Raw genomic sequence first — 18,878 nt, 5'->3', positions numbered from 1 at the left:
GTGTTTTCATGGCTTGAAAGCTCATTTCTTTTTAGCACTGAATAATATGCAATGCTCTAGATGTACCACAGTTTATTTTATCCATTCACCTACTAAAGGACATCTTGGTTGCTTCTAACTTTTAGCAATTATGAATAAAGCTCCCATAAATATCTGTGTGCAGGTTTTTGTGTGAACATAAGTTTTCAACTCCTTTGGGTAAATACCAAGGAGTGAAATTTCTTTTTTTTAAAATAGGTAATTTATGAAGTTTATTTTTATTTAAATTCAATTAATTAACACATTGTGTATTAGTTTCAGAGGTAGAGTTCAGCAATTCATCAGCTGTTTATAACACCCAGTGTTCATTACATCATGTGCACTCCTTAGTGCTCATCACCCAGTTAACCCATCTCCCCCTTCCCCTCCAGCAACCCTCAATTTGTTTCCTATGATTAAGAGTCTCTTCTGGTTTGTCTCCCTCTCTGATTTCATCTTATTTTTCCCTCCTTTCCCTTATGCTCCTCTGTTTTGTTTCTTAAATCCCACATATGAGTGAAATCATATGATAATTGTCTTTCTCTGAGTTATTTCGCTTAGCATAATACCCTCTAGTTCCATCCACGTTGTTGTAAATGGCAAGATTTCATTTTTTTGATTGCTGAGTAATATTCCATTGTATATATATACCACATCTTATATCTATAATAAAATCTTAAATATATTTTAAATATATAACATTTATATTCTTATAATCTTAAATATATATATTATAAAATCTTTTTTTTTTTTTAATGTTTTATTTATTTATTTATTCATGAGAGTCAGAGAGAGGGAGAGAGAGAGAGGCAGAGGCAGAGGGAGAAGCAGGCTCCCCGCTGAGCAGGGAGCCTGATGCGGGACTCGATCCCAGGACCCTGGGATCATGACCCAAGCCGAAGGCAGACGCTTAACCATCTGAGCCACCCAGGCGCCCCTATTATAAAATCTTAAAAAAAAAACTACCCAGCTGTCTTCGAAATTGGTTGAGCCATTTTGCATTCCTACCAGCAATGTACGAGAGTTTGTGTTCTTCCATGTCCTTACCAGTATTTTGTGTTAGTGTTCTGGATTTGGCCATTCTCATAGATGTGTTATGGTATCTCATTTTTTTAAAAAGATTTTATTTATTTATTTATTTATTTATTTGAGAGAGAGAGAGAGATTGAGAGAGCACACAAGCAAGGAGAGGGGCAAAGGGAGAAGCAGGTTCTCTGCCAAGCAGAGAACCCCATGTGGGACTTGATTCCAGGACCCTGGGATCATGACCTGAGCTGAAGGCAGACGCTTAACTGACTGAACCACCCAGCTGCCCCAGTGTCTCATTTTTTTAAGTTTTCATTTCCATGATGATAAATTATATGTCACACCTTTTCATATGCTTACTACCACCGGTATATGTTCTTTGGTGAGGTGTCTGTTAGGGTCTTTGGCCCATTTTTTAATAGGGTGGTTTTCTTCTTTCTGAGTTTTAAGTGTTCTTTGTATATTTTGGATAACAGTCTTTTATCATGTGTCTTTTACAAACATTTTCTCCCAGTTTGTGGCTTGTCTTCTAATTCTCTTGACATTGTCTTTAGAGCAAAAGTTTTTAATTTTATTGAAGTCTAGCTTATCAATTATTTCCTTCATGGATCGTGCCTTTGGTGTTTTATCTAAAAAGGCATCAGCATACTCAAGGTCATCTAGGTTTTCTCCTATATTCTCTTCTAGGAATAGTAGAGGTTTGCGTTTCATATTTAGGTCTATGATACATATTAGGTTAATTTTTGTGAGGTGTGTAAGGTCTGTGTCTAGATTCATTTTTTTTTCATGTAGATGTCCAGTTGTTCCAGCACCATTGTTTTCATATGTTTATTGCCCAATTGCATTTCCTCCTCAGTTTTTTGCCTACTCATGTTCTTTGTGAATTTTTTTACTGGGTTGGTCATCTTTTTTTTATTGGTTTGTAAGAGCTCTTTGTATATTAGAAAAATCCCATTGTCTTCCTAATCTCTTAAATGTGAATCCCATCCTATCTCTTTCTCTGCTGAAGCTTTTCTCTCAGCTTATTATAAACTTCCACTCCCAAAGCCCTTTCTCATTCTTCTTCTGCATGACCTCTTAGCATTTGGGATCGCTGAACAGCTCTCTTACTTTTCATAACAGTGATTTATTTATTCTTTTTCAACTTCTTATCCTAATTTTTCTCTTATCTTTTTCTATCCTTCCCTCCTACTATTAAGCTGCTTGTTAATGAGCTCAAAGTTATAGTCTTTGTTCTCTCTATACCATGCTTTAGAAAATATATCCATTGGGTGTATCACCTGAATAATATTAATATTTATCTCTAGCACTCTCTTTCTTCCCAAACTCCAAGACAGTATTGGGTACTCCACTGTCACTTCGAAACTAATTTATCTAAATATTCCCACTGAAGGTCAGTAATCCACCTCAAGAATCATTGGGAATAGAAACCAGATGACTGGGTGATAAGGTGGGAGGGAAACTTCTTAAATACCCATTTATGCCTTTTGAACTTTGTGCCTTACAAAGGTAGCACATACTTTTTCTTCAAAAAGAAACAATATTTAACAAAGAAACAATTTATTAAATAATCATAGAATAAAGAAAGGCAGGGGCTCCTGGGTGGCTCAGTCGGTTGAGCGTCTGACTCTTGATTTTGACTCAGGTCATGATCTCAGGGTTGTGGGATCTAGTCCTGCACTGGGCTCCATGCTGGGTGTGGAGCCTGCCTGAGATTCTCTCTCTTCTCTCCCTCTGCCTTTCCCCACCTCTCATGTGTGCTCTCTATCTAAAAATAAAAATAAAAATAAATTTTAAAAAAAGAATAAAGAAGGGTAATGCTTTGAGACTACCCACATCTATTTGTCTAATTCTAAACTTGCCAAGTGACTTGCTCACCTCATCTTCCAGGTGGACTACAGCTTGCATTTTGACAGGCTGGTTGCACAACTCTATAAATTTACTAAAAATCTTAGAATTCACAGCGAGTGAATCTTATTTTCAAACCATACTTTATGGTATGAAAATCATACCTCAATAAAACTGTCCAGACTCTTTCAAGATCTCGATTTCCATAGATCAGGGCAATTGGAAAATTTCTGCTCCAAGCTTTTCTTCTTCAGTGTGAGACTCACTAGTCATGCCTGCAATCAGATCATTCCTCTAGGCACATGATGTGGATCCTTTTTTCCAAAAGAGCCTCTTTCACACTGAAGACAATCAAAAGAACAAAAATGCTTCTTTGCCTCAAGCTTGGCATTTACATTTCCTTAGGACCTTAAATTAGGAGGAGTCTAGGCTTCTTGATAATTATGAATTACCTGAGGCACTTTAAAACGTACACATTTCCAGGACCTTCCCGGGATCAACTGGATCCAAATCTGGGGGGAGGGGGAGGACTGGGGTAGCTGTATGACTAACAATATTCCCAGGCAATTCTGATGCAAGTAGCCTGGCCTGTTATTAGGCTGAAGGGTAAAAACTATCACCTTAGCACACACCTTATCCCTGTCTAGGAATGATTCCTTGGGTCATTGCCTCATAACTTAGGCCTCTGAGCTTCACTGTTTAATTAAATAGGAACATTCAACTCTATACCTCTATATCATGTCATAAGAAATTGAATCAACTTCTAAGATAAACATAATGGATAAAAAGGGGCCCTGGGGAATAAAAAACCAGACGTCCCATGTAAATTAATAATTCACCTGAGATTATTTGATTTCCACAATTGTATTCAATTATGCTTAAGTCAAATTCATCTATAATTTATTTTGCTCTATGTTTTACTGGCATAAAAGTAATATCTGTCTTATCTCCCAGGAATGTTGTGAGTTAAAGTAATTATCAGGTCATTCCACAGTTTTTTCTGGGCCGAAACCCTAACGTAAACCTTTTCTGTTTGTTTTTACCTTTGTTGTAGTAATAAAGACAACTTTCTTGGGGCGCCTGGGTGGCTCAGTCGTTGGGCGTCTGCCTTCGGCTCAGGTCATGGTCCCAGGGTCCTGCGATAGAGCCCCGCATCAGGTTCCCTGCTCGGCAGGGAGCCTGCTTCTCCCTCTCCCACTCCCCCTGCTTGTGTTCCCTCTCTCGCTGTGTCTCTCTCTGTCAAATAAATAAATAAAATCTTAAAAAAAAAAAAAAGACAACTTTCTTAAATCTAAAATTATGTCCTGATAAAACATAGATTCAGACTATAAGGAAAGGCCTTTGGAGATCCCTTTGTAGCATGGGTAGTCTAAGCTCCATTATTCTACAGCTTACAGTTGTACTTCCAGGCTTGAAACAAGAGAGGAAAATTCAATTGAATTAAACAAATATTTATTTAGTGGTGACTATGTGCCAGGCACCACACTAGGTAGTGGGGTAACAAATGAATAAGACAAAGTTCCTGTCTTCAAAGAGCTCCTATTTATTTGAGAAGATAGGTGTGTAAACAAAAAAGTTACAACACTTGGGGCACCAGGGTGACTCAGTTGGTTAAGCGTCTGACTCTATTTCAGTTCGGGTCATGATCTTGGGGTCCTGGGACCAACACTCAGAGGGGAGTCTGCTTGAGGACTCTCCCTCTGCCCCTCTCCCCACTTGTGCACTCTTTCTAATAGATATTTTTTAAAATTTTATTTATTTGAGAGAGAGAGCACACAAGCCGGGGGAGAAGGAGAAGCAGGCTGCCTGCTGAGCAGGGAGCCCAATGCGGGGCTCTATCCCAGGACCCTGGGATCATGACCTGAGCTGAAAGCAGATGCTTAACTAACTGAGCCACCCAGGCGCCCCATAGATAAATAAATCTTAAAAAAAAAAAAGTTACAACACTTAACAAGAGCAACAACAGAAGTATGTATATAGTTCCATAGGCTGAATAGAGAAGGACGTGACTGACTTCATGGAAGAAAGATACCTGGGAAGATGTGGCAGGCTGAATAATGGCCCCCAAAGGTATCCACATTCTAATCCTTGGAATTTGCGAATGTTACCTCATAGAGCAAAAAGGACTTTGCAGATATGATTATGGATTTTGAGTTGGGGAGATTATCCTGGATTATCAGGATAGGCACTATCACAAGTGCTCATAAAGGAGGGAGGCAGAGGGACATTTGACTACAGAACTGAAAGAAATGTAACCACGGAAGCAAGAGGTTGGAGTGATACCAAGGAATGCAGGCAGCCTCCTGAAGCTAGAAAAGGCAAGAAAATGGATTCTTCCCTAGAGTCCTCAGAAGGAACCAGGATTGCTGATACCTTAACTTTAACTCAGTGAAATTGATTTCAGACATCTGGTCTCCAGAACTGTAAGAAAATTAATTTGTGGTGTTTTAAGTCACCAAGTTTGTGGTAATTTGTTGCAGCAGACAAAGGAAACTAATACATAACGTTTCCCAGAGAACAAGACTGAGACCTGTCTGGCCTAGGTTTTAAAGAATGAATAGGAGTTCAACTGGCAGTTAAAGGAGGGAAGAACAGTCCAGAAAAGACTGAACTCTCCTTTTCTCTGACTCTCCAGATTCAGAAGATAGGAATTAGACCATAAAACCTGTGATTGTCCACTCCAACTTTTGTGACATACGCCTCACTTTTTTTTTTTTTTTTTTTTTTTAAGATTTATTTTAGAGAGCGAGAATGAGAGAGAGAGAGAGAGCACATGAGAGGGGGGAGGGTTAGAGGGAGAAGCAGGCTCCTCACTGAGCGGGGAGCCCGATGCGGGACTCGATCCAGGGACTCCAGGATCATGACCTGAGCTGAAGGCAGTCGCTTAACCAACTGAGCCACCCAGGCGCCCTATGCCTCACTTTTTAGCAGTAAGAGTTGAAGATTTCCAACGTAGGTGTTATTTTTTTTCCCCTTTCCCTCACCTCTGGCTTTTCACATTGAAATTTAATCTTTGTTGTTACAAAGTTTCTTATATCTGGGAAAGAAGAAAAAACTCTCCAGGGAGAACATTCTTAAGAAAGTAAATCTGATAAGGACACTTGTTTATTATTGGATCAAGCTTGGAACAGAGGGTGACAAAACTTTCTCCAAAAGCAAGTAAAGGAACTCCTACTTTTTTGGGACTAAGAGAAATAAAATAGTAAAAATAAAAAGTAAGAGCTCTAAACCAGGTATAATTGAAGAGAGAATAAGTTAATTGACTCAGAACACCATGCACACACACACACACACACTCACATAGTTGAGAGAGGGAAGCTGTATTGAAAGCCGTAACACATATAATGAGAATTCTAGAAAAATATAAAAAATATAAAGACAATGATGGTGAAACAGTGTCTGAAAACATTAAGAATTTTAAAGTGTGGGGGCGCCTGGGTGGCTCAGTTGCTTGAGCAACTGCCTTCAGCTCAGGTCATGATCCTGGAGTCCCAGGATCGAGTTCCACATCGGGCTCCCTGCTCAGCGGGGAGTCTGCTTCTCCCTCTGACCCTCACCCCTCTCATTCTCTCTGTCATTCTCTCTCTCTCAAAAATAAATAAAATAAAAAAAAAGAATTTTAAAGTGTCGATAAAAGACATTAGGCCTCAAATTTTAAAAACAAACTCTTAGTACTAATAAAATAAACACATGCTGAAGCATATCATACGGATATTTACAAAATATCAAGGATAAAGAGAAAATGGTAAAAGCTATCAGAGACGTGAGAAAGAAACGGATTACCTATGGAATGACAGTAAGACTGATAGAACACTTCCGTGTAAACTTAGAATTTTATTTCCAGCCAAACTGTCATTAAAGAGTGAAGGCAAAATACATTTTGATACGCCAGAAACAATGAAGGGATTAAAAAAAAAAATACCTACCCAATCTCACTGAAAGACCTATTTATAAACAAGAATTGATAAAACTGCTTGGGAAAAACTTCCACTTCTGGCCATGATGTTATAACAGGACCAAATTTAGCCAGAACACTGGTTAAAATACATAAAGCAACAGTTTTCAGATATTGGATAGCAGGCAGCACACACAGGATAGTGGCCCCTGAGAGAAGGGAAAGGGAAACAAACAAAGTAAATCCCGTGAGCACCCCAGCTTACTGCCTAGAGTTTTCAGGCCATTTTGTGGAGAGAGGAAACCCAAACAGAGCCTGACAATATCATTGCATTGAGAAGACAGAGTTGAGAGTTCAGGGAGACCAAAGTGGCTAATATTTCCAGGGCAGAGAACCAGAAAGGATGGAGTTACACAGAAAAATAACTATGGAGGTGTTATGCACAAACAATGAATCATGGAACACTATATCTAAAACTAATGATGTAATGTATGGGGATTAACATAACAATAAAAAAATTAAAAAAAAAAAAAAGAAAAATAACTATGGAGCTTTGTAGAAGGATCCTCTCAAGATTTCTTTTGTGAACTGAGCTGAACATACACATGAGGAAACTATCAAGGCTGAGGAAAGAACCATGTGAGAGGAGTAGACAGAACAGTGGAAAGAAAGCCATTTTGGTGGACAGCAGGATTCCAGTGGGCAGGTTTCCTATTACTGCTGTTTGTCCCTAGCAAACTGTAGAGCCAAGGGATTACAAATATGAGGTCGTTCATTACTTTGGGTTTTTCTTAAGATTTTTTTAAAAATTTATTTGACAGAGAGAAAGAGAGAGAGAGTACAAGCAGGGGGAGCAGCAGGCTCCCTGCAGGGAGCCCGATGTGGGGGGGCTCCATCCCAGGACTCTGGGATCGTGACCTGAGCCGAAGGCAGATGCTTAACTGACTGAGCCACCCAGGCGCCCCAGTCATTCATTTCTTTGAATGTGAGCCTCAGTTAAGAACGTTTGTCCTCACGATGACTACAAAAAGCTGCAGGGTTTTTCTAAGTAACACTGTGGTTTTCATGGGCCAGTCTGTCAGACTCAACTTGTGTGTCCTCAATCCTCAACAGCCAATATAGCAAGAGTTCTCTTACTAAAGGATTTCGAGGAATCCCTAAGGAATGGGTAAGTATGCCACAGATCCTCCCTGGAAATTACTGTTGCTTTTGCCAACTCTCCCTGCTCCCAAACACTGATGCTCTTGAACTTTGCCATCAGCTCCTACAGGCTCTCCACATGGTCCCACCCACTGGACCTAGATCTCTTTACTTTATTCCCCAAAGCTTTAACTATTTAACAAGACACAGAGGCACGACATTAAAAACAAAGAGGAGCCCACAGCTGCCACTAGACGTGGCTGTTCTTCAGATTCCTGATAAGGCCGAGCCGGCTCAGCTGGCCCACTTGTCCCTGCAGGAGCTCCAGGCTCGGCCACTTCTTGGAATCCTGATGCCAGCCAGCATTAGGCATGGGGCCAGAGACAATCTTTTCCAGTTCAAGGCCTGCTTATTCCCACTCTAGAATATTTGACTGAGGAACTGTCCTTTTCCTTAGGGAGAAAAATTCACCTCCACGTTGGCCTGCTTATTAACACGATCCCAGGAGTCATGGACACTTTCCAGACATTGGATAGTTTGGCTGTACATAACACCATTTTGTGATAGGCCGGTTGTTCAGGCCAGTCTGTTCTCTTATAGGAGGTGCAGAGGTAAGATTCACACACTCCTCAGGGGGGGCTCCAGTTTTGTGATCACCTGTGAGCAAACACTTGAATAAAAACATACATAGGAAAAAAAAAAAAAAAAAAAAAAAGGGGGCGCCTGAGTGGCTCAGTCGTTAAGCGCCTGCCTTCGGCTCAGGTCCTGGTCCCAGGGTCCTGGGATCGAGCCCCGCATCAGGCTCCCTGCTCCGCGGGAAGCCTGCTTCTCCCTCTCCCACTCCCCCTGCTTGTGTTCCCTCTCTCGCTGTGTCTCTCTCTGTCAAATAAATAAATAAAATCTTTAAAAAAAAAAAAAAAACAAAACAAAAAAAAAACATACATAGGTCTCCTAAGAACAAGTAAGGATTTTTTTAAGAGACATTCCAGTCTATATTCTTATTTAGGAGGGAAAAATCTCTTTTTTTCTGCAAACACACAGTCCTGCAAAACATTTTATGTTACTAATAAATAAATGAACTCCAGGGGTACCTGGGTGGCTCAGTCGGTCAAGTGGCTGCCTTCAGCTCAAGTCAGGATCCCAACTGGGATCGAGCCCCGCATCGGGCTCCCTGCTGAGCAGTCTGCTTCTCCCTTTGGCTCTCCTGCTCGTTACTGCTTGCTCTCTCTCTCTCCCTCTCTCTTTCAAAAAAATACATAAAATCTTAAAAACAAAACAAAACAAAACAAAACTCCAGCATCTCAGTTTGAAACATCTGAATTTTGGTTATGTCATTTCAAGATTTTCTTTAGGATAAAGGTGGAATATTTCCTTTATGTATGTGTAGAGGGCTCATTCTGGTGATTTCCAGGAGTAAAGGTGGATGGCTGCAAGATGAATTTATATCTGGCCTTCTAGAAAGACTGCAACTTTAATTTTTTTTCAAAGATTTATTGATTTTAGAGAGAGAGAGAGAGCAGGGGGAGGGGCAGAGGGAAAGAATTCTCAAGCCAACTCCCTGCTGAGCATGGAGCCAACTAGGGGCTAGGTCCCACAACCCTGAGATCATCACCTGGGCCAAAACCAAGGGTCGGACACTCAACCAACTGAGACACCCAGGTGCCCCAGAAGACTGCAACTTTAAAATATAACACTTCTTTGACATTAAAAAAAAAAAAAAAGTTGCATTTATTGGGCACCTTTTAAAACTAAGGAGTACAAAGAGGAGTATGGGTTGGCCCAGAACCTCAGAAATGGACTCTTTCCCTCTTTTTCCTAATAACGTTAAAATATTGCATTCCTTCTTTCTTAGCTCTAAATCTTGCCCCACACTTTTTTTCCCTTCCCTGGATCAATCTTTCACCTTTATTTATTTATTTATTTATTTTTATTTATTTATTTTTTTTTAAAGATTTTGTTTATTTATTTGACAGAGAGAGATACACAGCGAGAGAGAGAACACAAGCAGGGGGAGTGGGAGAGGGAGAAGCAGGCTTCCCGCAGAGCAGGGAGCCCGATGCGGGGCTCGATCCCAGGACCCTGGGATCATGACCTGAGCCGAAGGCAGACGCTTAACGACTGAGCCACCCAGGCGCCACCAATCTTTCACCTTTAATCACACACAGGAAAGAATATAGTATCAAAACTACTGAGCTTCTGGGGTACCTGGCTGGCTCAGCCATACATTGTGCAACTCCTGATCTTGAGGTTGTGAGTCTCATGTTGGGCGTAGAGATTGCTTAAAAATAAAATCTTAAAAACACACACACACAACTGCTGAGCTTCCAAAGACAATATCTTATGAATAGTATAATATCATCAGAAACAGGATGTGAAGGAAGTACATAAAGAGTCAAAAACAGAGTTAGGAGCTCTAGGAAAAGCCTGGGGAGGGCAGGGAAGCCCAGAAGGACTGACTTCCCAACTTCTCACCCTCCTCTCATTCTCTCCTCACTTAACATCTTCCATATGCAGGTTGAGTTTCTCTTTTTTTTTTTTAAAGATTTTATTTATTTATTTGACAGAGAGATTGATAGCGAGAGCAGGAACACAAGCAAGGGAAGTGGGAGAGGGAGAAGCAGGCTTCCTGCTGAGCAGGGAGCCCGATGCGGGACTCAATCCCAGGACCCTGGGATCATGACCTGAGCCGAAGGCAGACGCTTAACGACTGAGCCACCCAGGCGCCCGCAGATTGAGTTTCTCAATCTGTGGTTGGCCATCCTCTGGGGGTCTTGTATTTTCAAGGCACTATGAATTTTCTATGAGCATCTTAAAACTTTGTGCTTTAAGTTTTATAATATAAGTGTGTTAGCTGATTTGGGATCATCTGGATTAACACTTTATATTTTGAGTGATCTTGAATTGAACTGGTGTCACATTATACTCTGAAGTTAACCTTTTAATTAACCAATTAACTTAACTAATTGAACTAATTAACTTAATTGAAGTTAACCAATGTTGCCTGGCCTTGGGGGTGGGGTGCAGGGTGGGGAGGGGTGTTCCTTGAATCTCTTGGGACCTGCATAAGTATGTCTCAATGGTTTATAATTTCTCATGTTTGGAAAACACTGGCTTGAACTACCTTCTCCTGTTTTCTCCTTTCTCTCATGAGAGGTAACTGGAAAGAGGCTCATGAGAGGCTAAAAGACACAAAACTGTTGACAAGTATTTGGGGGTGCCTAGGTGGCTCAGTCGGTTAAGCATCTGCCTTCGGCTCAGGGCATGATCCCAGCGTCCTGGGATGGAGCCCTGAGTTGGGCTCCCGGCTGAGCAGGGAGCCTGCTTCTCCCTCTCCCTCTGCCTGTCGCTCCCCTTGCTTGTACTCTCCCTCTCTGTGAAATAAATAAAATCTTTAAAAAAAAATGACTAGTATTTGTTAGTTTATCTTCAATGTCTGACCAGTTTGGGAGCTAAGAAAATACAAGCAATCTAGTGATTTTTAAAAATAAAGCAAAGGTGATACTGGGATTTAGAATTGTGAATATGTGTAGGAATTGCCAAATGCTTAGAGTTGTTTTCTATGTACAACAAACCAATCCCATGCCTTTATCTCTTGTTGTTCAATAAACTTGGTACATATTTTAAATATTTTATTTATTTATTTAGAGTGTGCAGGGGAGGGCATGCCTGCGTGAGCAGGGGAGAGGGGCCAAGGGAGAGAGAGAATCTCAAACAAACTCCCTGATGAGCAAAGAACCCCACTCAGAGCTAGAACTCATGACCCTGAGATCATGTCCTGAGCCAAAGTCAAGAGTCAGACGCTTAGGGGCGCCTGTGTGGCTCAGTCGTTAAGCGTCTACCTTCAGCTCAGGTCATGATCCCAGAGTCCTGGGATGGAGCCCCGCATGGAGCCCTGCATGGAGCCCCGCATCAGGCTCCCTGCTCTGTGGGAAGCCTGCTTCTCCCTCTCCCACTCCCGCTGCTTGTGTTCCCTCTCTCGCTGTCTGTCAAATAAATAAAATCTTAAAAAAAAAAAAAAAGAGTCAGTTGCTTAACTGACCGAGCCACCCAGGCACCCCAGCTTGCTATATATTTTAGAGACCATTTTATCATTGGGCCAGCCCCTAAAGTACATGTTCAGGAGCTTCTTCTGTGACTATGTTTGATCAGTCACATTTTTGAAGCTCATAGCTTAAAGACTCGGGAAAATCAATCTGCTAATATAATGTTTTGGGTTCTTTTTCAGTTAAAAATTTTTTTTGCTGCCTATCAAAGCATGAAATCTTTGTGTCCTTGGAATCATATTTTACTTGTTTGGGGGGAAATGGGGATAGATAGGGAAAGGATAATCTTAATATTCTCTGTCTCTTTTCCCATGTCTTTCCCTGAGCCCCCTTACAATCTCCATTTCCCCTCTCTGAGACACCGCCACCTTCCCAGTACCTTGCCTTTTTTTTTTTTTTAAGATTTTATTATTTATTTAACAGAGAGAGAACGCGCCTTGAGAGAGCACACACAGGGGGAGAAGCAGAGGGAGAAGCAACCCCCCTCCCTTAAGCAGGGAGTGGTGGGGCTCCAGCCCAAGACCTCATGACCTGAGCCGAAGGCAGATGCTTAACTGACTGAGCTACCCAGGTGCCCCAACCTTGCTTTTTCTTGAGTCATATTTTTTCCACTTTTTTCCTTGTCTATTATTCATTTTGTTTCAGATCATCTGTTTTTTTGTAAAATAATTTCAAATAATTTAATGTCATTTGCATCCCATATTTAGCCTGTGTACACGGATACTTAATAAATGGTAGTATGTTGTTGAATAATACAGCATTTATGCAAACTCAGCACTTTATATTCAGCTCCTCTTATCCTTAAAGCAATTGGAAAAAGTAGATATTGTGTGTCTATTTTCCATGAGGAACAAAGCCTGAGAGAGAATAACAATTTGTGAAAGACCACATAGGTTAATATATGCCAAAACTCGTGTTTTTTCCACAATGTCACATTCCATTGTTGGGGGGGGGGAAGAGGCTGAGTAATTTCATGTTCCTGTTACACTGCCCTGTACAGAGATCTCATCTAGGTTCATTATGACTTACAGGCCTAACTAACATCTTCTACCTTCATAGCCTAACTTCAATCCAGTGTTTTCAATGCTTAGATATCTAGTTGTCACCTTAAATGGAATCCACCATTTTCTCCCCAAACTAGCAAATATACACCCACCCATGCCACACCATTTTCTGTTAATGGCTCTACCAATTTTTGTCATTCAGGGTCAAAAACCTTGGTGTTATTTATTCATTCAATGAAGATACTGAGCACATACAAGGATTGTGCTAGGGATGTTGGGGTATACGATCATTAAGTTTGATAGTTTTTGCCTTTCGTAAAGGCTTTAGGAAAGACAAACAAATGGGGAACCCAAACTAGTATATGGATATTAGGGAAGACTTGGAGGATGACGAAGGTGGGTGGTATGGAGATGTGTTTCATAGGTAAAGGCACAGGAGGAGAAAGCATGGCTTTGGAGGAATCCAGAGATGTACTGCTGAAGCACTGAGTTGTAGTGGAAATGGAAAGTGGGAGAGATACGTGAGAAGGGTCTGGTAAACTATGTTAAGGAATTTGGACTATCTGAATAGCAGGAAGAAGTATAATTAGTTTTGAATTTTATTTTAAGTATTTTTTTATTTATTTGACAGAGAGAGCACAAGCAGGCGGAGTAGCAGATAGAGGGAGAGGGAGAAGCAGGCACCCTTCTGAGCAAGGAGCCGGACATGGGGCTCTATTCCTGGGGCTCTATTCCAGGACCCTGGGATCATGACCTGAGTCGAAGGCAGTTGCTTAACCAACTGAGCCACGCAGGCGCCCCGAGCTTTAAATTTTAAAAGAATCAATCTGCTCATAGTTTGGAGGATTTCTCCTTTCTCTTCCATTCCCTGAATCCAATCTTACTATATCCTGTTGATTTCTTATTGTCTCATTTTTCATCTCTATTCCCACTGCCACCACCTTAGTTCCAGCCCTTCTCATCTCATGCTTAGATTAAGAGCCCTTTAACCAGTTAGTCTCCACTTTCTTCCTCCAATCTATTCTGCACACAAAGACTAGACCAACAGTCCTAAAATGCTACGGCAGGATAACAGTGAAGTCCAAGTCACCCACCTTGGCGCTTATGACCATCTCTACCCTATCTAATATTACTACTTAAAATCGCTTTCCAACGAGGCCAGCCAGCTTCCTCAAAAATCCTCCCAAATGCAGTTTACATTCTTTTCTCACCCCTGCAATCTTGTAACATTATTCTCTTCTCCCAGGCATAATGCACTTGTGGGCATCCTGAGGACGTCCAGCAACAGCTCGTCCTCCTCTCGATTTCTTCTCACCCAGCAGAGACCGTGCCAAACATTTCTGCATTGTATTAACTCGAATGATATTACAGATTGAGGTTTTCATTTTCTTTTGTCAAAAAAGACTCTCTCGTAAGGTCAGGCCAGGTACTTCGTGCGCTGAGAACAAATATTAGTTAACTTTAATAGAGCCGAATCCGGCGGGTTTGCGGAGCCTGAGCGCGCGGTGGGGAGAGGGGACTGATACACTGGAAGATGGATCGGGAGCGCCGGGGCCCACACAAAAGAGCTTCGACAAACACGCGAGAGGCCGGGGTAGGGGAGCGAAGGCAGGGCAGGGTAGCGAGGCACCGCCGGGGGACAACTACCGGTGGCGAGCCGCTTGCAGGGCCGCGGGAGGCAAGCAGCGGCCGTTGGTAGGCGTGACCGCGCCAATCTCGCGGGAGCGGCGGTTGGGCGGGCCGTTGTCCCCGCGGGCGGGGCGAGTTGCTAAGGAAATGACTGCCCGCAGCGCCGCGCCGTGCCGCGCCGCGCCGGCCGGGCGGGGTCTGGAGCGGCGCCGTTTCCGCTTCCGCTCCCTCTCTGCTCCCGTCCCGTTACCGCCTCCTGGCCGGCCTCGCGCCTTTCACCGGCACCTTGTGTCGGCCGTGCAGCCGGGCCCGCTCCTGCCACGCGCGCGCCCCCGGGGCTCCGGCTCCGGCACGGGTCGCGCCCCGCTTGCCTGCCCCTGAGGCCGCCGGCCAGCCGCCGCCATGGGTGCCTACCTCTCCCAGCCCAACACGGTGAAGTGCTCCGGGGACGGGGTCGGCGCCTCGCGCCTGCCGCTGCCCTACGGCTTCTCCGCCATGCAAGGCTGGCGCGTTTCCATGGAGGTGAGGCGGGAGAGGCCCAGAGGCGGGCCGCTGCAGGGCGGGAACCTGACGGAGAAAGGGAGCGGGGGGATGGGGTCATCCCCGGGGAAGGGTCCGTATCGGGAGCCTGCAGCTGCAGCTGCGGCGGCAGTTTGACGGGCGGCAGCGAGAGTGGGCCCGGGGCCGAGAGGGAACTGCCGGTGCCTGGGGACCGTGTGCCGGTGGCCAGTTTGGTGGCGAGATCTCGGCCATGTGGGGAGAGGCACCTTCCGCCCACTGACCGCCCTCTCCCCGTGCCTTCGCGCCATCCTCTCCTGCCAGCCCAGCCCTCCAGGCTCATAAACGGTGTGAGGTGTAGTGTGGGAGTGAGGATGAAAAGAGGGACTATTTATTCATTTACTTTTGCGAGGACGAGGAGAATAGATGGGCATGACTACTTTTTTTTTTCCTCTTAAATATGTGCTGTGAGAGGCCTCTTTGGACGAGGAGTTTGACAGTGAAAGGAAGCCTGGGCAAGCAGTCTGTTTCAAATTCTTAAACACCTAGTTGCTTGGCTCTGGGCACCGAATGTTAATTTCAAAGGCTCGACCTGACCTCCAGGAATTGTCAGTCGTTTTATTCTCTTCAGGGCCTTTTACGACCTTTGGAAAACTTCAGTTGTGTCGATCGGTATCATTCCTTTTTTATTATGCTTGATATTTTTTCCTCGGGATTTTTCTAAAACTTAATCCGCAATTGTCATTTGCCTGTGCTTGTTGTGGTTTATAGTTTCCTTGATTTGTAATCATTCCATCATAACCTATAAAGAACTTAACCTATAAAGAATTGATTTTTCTTTTCTAGAAAATTTTTTTCTGGATAAAAGGGAAAGGTGGAAAATTTCTGGATAAAAAGAAGTAGAATTGGGCAAAATGGATGTGAAACTACAAGGGAGAACAGGGAAAACCGTGCAGGAAGGAAAGGGAGAAAGACGTGTGTAAGACATGTCTTTGTGAAGAGTGTTGTGAGATCTAGGCAGAAGGGCCAGGGAAATGCTGTAATTATTTCTAGGATTAAGGGTTTATCTACTTACTCGGTGGGCTTCAGGTAACAGCCTAATACTACTGTCTCCCTTGGGAATTTCTTCAAATCCGTCGCTCCTCCCTGTGGTTAGCTCTGGAATGACAGTATAAACTTAAATGGTTTGTTCTCAGACTCAAATTTTATACCCACAGCTGACTTTAAACAGTTCTGTCATTAGGTATAACATCTGAAGAATGAGGGGAATCCTATAGTTCATCGCATCTAGTTTGGCTCCCGCATTTTATAGCTGGGAAATTGAGGCCCAGAAAGGTTAGGACACTTGTGCCTTGGTGGAAAGAATCTGTGGGATGAAGTTGTTCGAGACACTTACTGGACACTGTTATCATAGTGTGTCAACCTGAAGTATAGCATTCATATTTCAGTGGGGTGCTCAGTATTGGGCTTACTGGGTGCTTGGTAAATATAATTGAGTGTTAGAAATATCTGGATTTAGCTTCAAAAGAAAAACCTTAATGTAAGGCTGGGGTTTGGGTTAGTTGCTAGTTTGGAGAGTCCATTTCTATGGCATTTTCTATAAATATTGTAAGATTTGAGGTGACTCATCTCACAGTAAGGCTTTTCCTTCAGGTTTCTCATTCTTTATTTTCTACTTCTCTGCTATGGTTTTTCTAGGGTTGTTTTTTTGTTTTGTTTTGTTTTTGGGTACTCTTCTTTCTAGTTTTCTTTACTAACTTGAGTTGCTTGGATATTTAGTTTTCCAAGTTGTTTGCCCGGTGAGTCTGTTCTGTTTGCTTCTCTGCAGGGTATTTCCCTTTATTTTTGGTTTCTCCTTTGGTAATTAGAAAATGACTTTTTTTCATCAGCAGCTGTTTGGTTTGTAGAGATCTTGTTAGACTATTCCTTAGATCCTAATCTTCCTTCTGAGAGGTAACCAGTTTGGGTTTTAAAATCTTCCTCTTATGCTGTTTCTCAGTTTACCTTTGTCTGAATGGTTATCTTTAATCAAATCCTCTTGAAGTCCTGCTTGGGATCCTTTTCTGCTGCATCAGTACTTTTCCTTCTGGCTTTGTTTCCTTTCTCTCCAAAGTATAACTTAGTTTCTTTGCTATGGCAAGAAAATAACTATGACTTGTAGGCTCTTGAGTGAATCTTATCTTTTCAGAAAGTGTACACACCTGTTCCTCTTAACCTTTAGGGCTCAATCCCACCTATTTATTAAGTCTGTTGACCTTATTTGCTTGGTCCTAATGATTCCTTTGAGGTAAGTTTATGCCAATACACATTACAGAGGTTGCTAAAATCCTAATGGATGCAGAGATTCAGCCTTAGAGAGTACTATTTTACCCCTTCTCTTGAGGCAAGGATGGCAACTATCAATAGCTGGCATTTTATACTTTCTGCCTCTCTCCAGCCCCTCTTGCTGTGGAACCAGGGTGTTTTGAGGAGGGGTAAACAAAATACCACAGTTGATGTTCCCTTCCCTTCTTCCTTCTCCATGGTTTGGAGGGACCCTCAAGCTGGTTGAGGTATGTATTTTGTGGGTTAACAGGTAGGTTGTGGAAGGGTGCCTGAGAAATACATATGGAAAGGCTTTGAGTTTTTGGTGGCTAATGAGAAGTCCAATCTGAAAATGGTTTTAGTTGATGTCTTAAAGGGACATGGGTGCTTTTAGTTTTGGGTTATGAGATTCTCTGGAAGTGACAAAACTGCTTTCTTTGGGGAGTTAGGATTTTTTTTTTTTAAATTCTATGAATTATATTTGCCTTCTTTAAAAAGCAGTATCAATACCAGGAGTATACTTTTGAGTAGGCTAGCTGTTTACTGCCATATAGAAGAAGCTGGCTTATTAGTGGTCATAGAGGTTCATCTAGAATTGAATGTAGATAATGTTAAGCAGAAAATTCTTAAGATACCTACATGACAATTTCAATCATTATGTTAATGGAGCAAAATATAAAATGGGATACTACAAGCATTGTGTGGGGTTCCACTTAAGAGAGGGTGTCTGAAGGCTGAAGAGCATTTATTGTCCGATCCTCAGTTTAATGCCTCATCTCTATATCTTAAAGCACTTTTTACTTACTGAACCAGATCAGAATTCCTTTGTCTAGGATGCAGTTAAGCAACTTCTATAAAAGGGCATTCTTTTCATTTGATAAGCATGCAGTACCTAGTCACAGTTCAGAGATAGTATGAAATGATACCAAATGTATATCCATGAATATGGAGAAATTGTTTTCTATTATGCTATTCCTTTATAAGTTCTTAAGCAACTGGAAGTTAAAATCAAAATTCATTCCTTAAGATTTCAAGAATATTTTACATAAATTATTTCTATTGCCCAATCCTATAGCAGATGTTACTACTACTTCTCCTCCCCGACCCTCTATTGGGTTATCATCTTGGAATTGTACTTTGAGAGGTAAGGTAAGGAACTGTACTTTGAATTTGAGTACAGAAGTTTAACAGATCTGATTAGTGGTTCTTGCCATTGTAAGCTGTTTTTAAAATTATGCTGTCTGAAAGCATAAATCTTTAGAACTGATCTTAAAGCATCGCTGATATATAATGACATGCTTTAAACTGAGTACTGATTTCAGTGGAGTTGTTTTCTGTTTCCCTTTAGATCCTGTTCAAAGATGGAGTCTATCAACTTTTAATTATATGTAGTACCTAAAAATGTATATACAGATTTCTTACTGAACAATTTTATTGAGATATAGTTCATATACTGTATCCATTTAAAGCATA

At 42.0% G+C, this 18,878-nt stretch overlaps 1 protein-coding gene across 3 annotated transcripts in view; it reads left to right on the top strand.

The window, feature by feature from the left end:
- Positions 1-18,878, top strand: part of PPM1G (protein phosphatase, Mg2+/Mn2+ dependent 1G) — a 36,474-nt gene that overhangs the window by 2,238 nt on the left and 15,358 nt on the right. Inside the window, exon 1 of one of the 3 annotated variants that reach the window (XM_032391557.1) lies at positions 14,809-15,125. The exons of 1 other annotated variant lie outside the window; for it this stretch is intronic. In XM_032391557.1, coding sequence (XP_032247448.1) covers positions 15,006-15,125 — 120 coding nt within the window. In that variant the 5' untranslated portion in view covers positions 14,809-15,005. Of the gene's footprint in view, positions 1-14,808; positions 15,126-15,204; positions 17,654-18,878 lie in introns of those variants that run through there. One more of the 3 variants, XM_032391558.1, reaches the window with a different exon arrangement.

The sequence above is a fragment of the Phoca vitulina genome, unplaced genomic scaffold (genome assembly GCF_004348235.1).
Source record: "Phoca vitulina isolate PV1807 unplaced genomic scaffold, GSC_HSeal_1.0 scaffold63, whole genome shotgun sequence".
Lineage (NCBI taxonomy): Eukaryota > Metazoa > Chordata > Mammalia > Carnivora > Phocidae > Phoca > Phoca vitulina.
The sequence above is the reverse complement of the archived record's forward strand: the minus strand, read 5'-3'. Positions and strand labels throughout refer to the sequence as shown.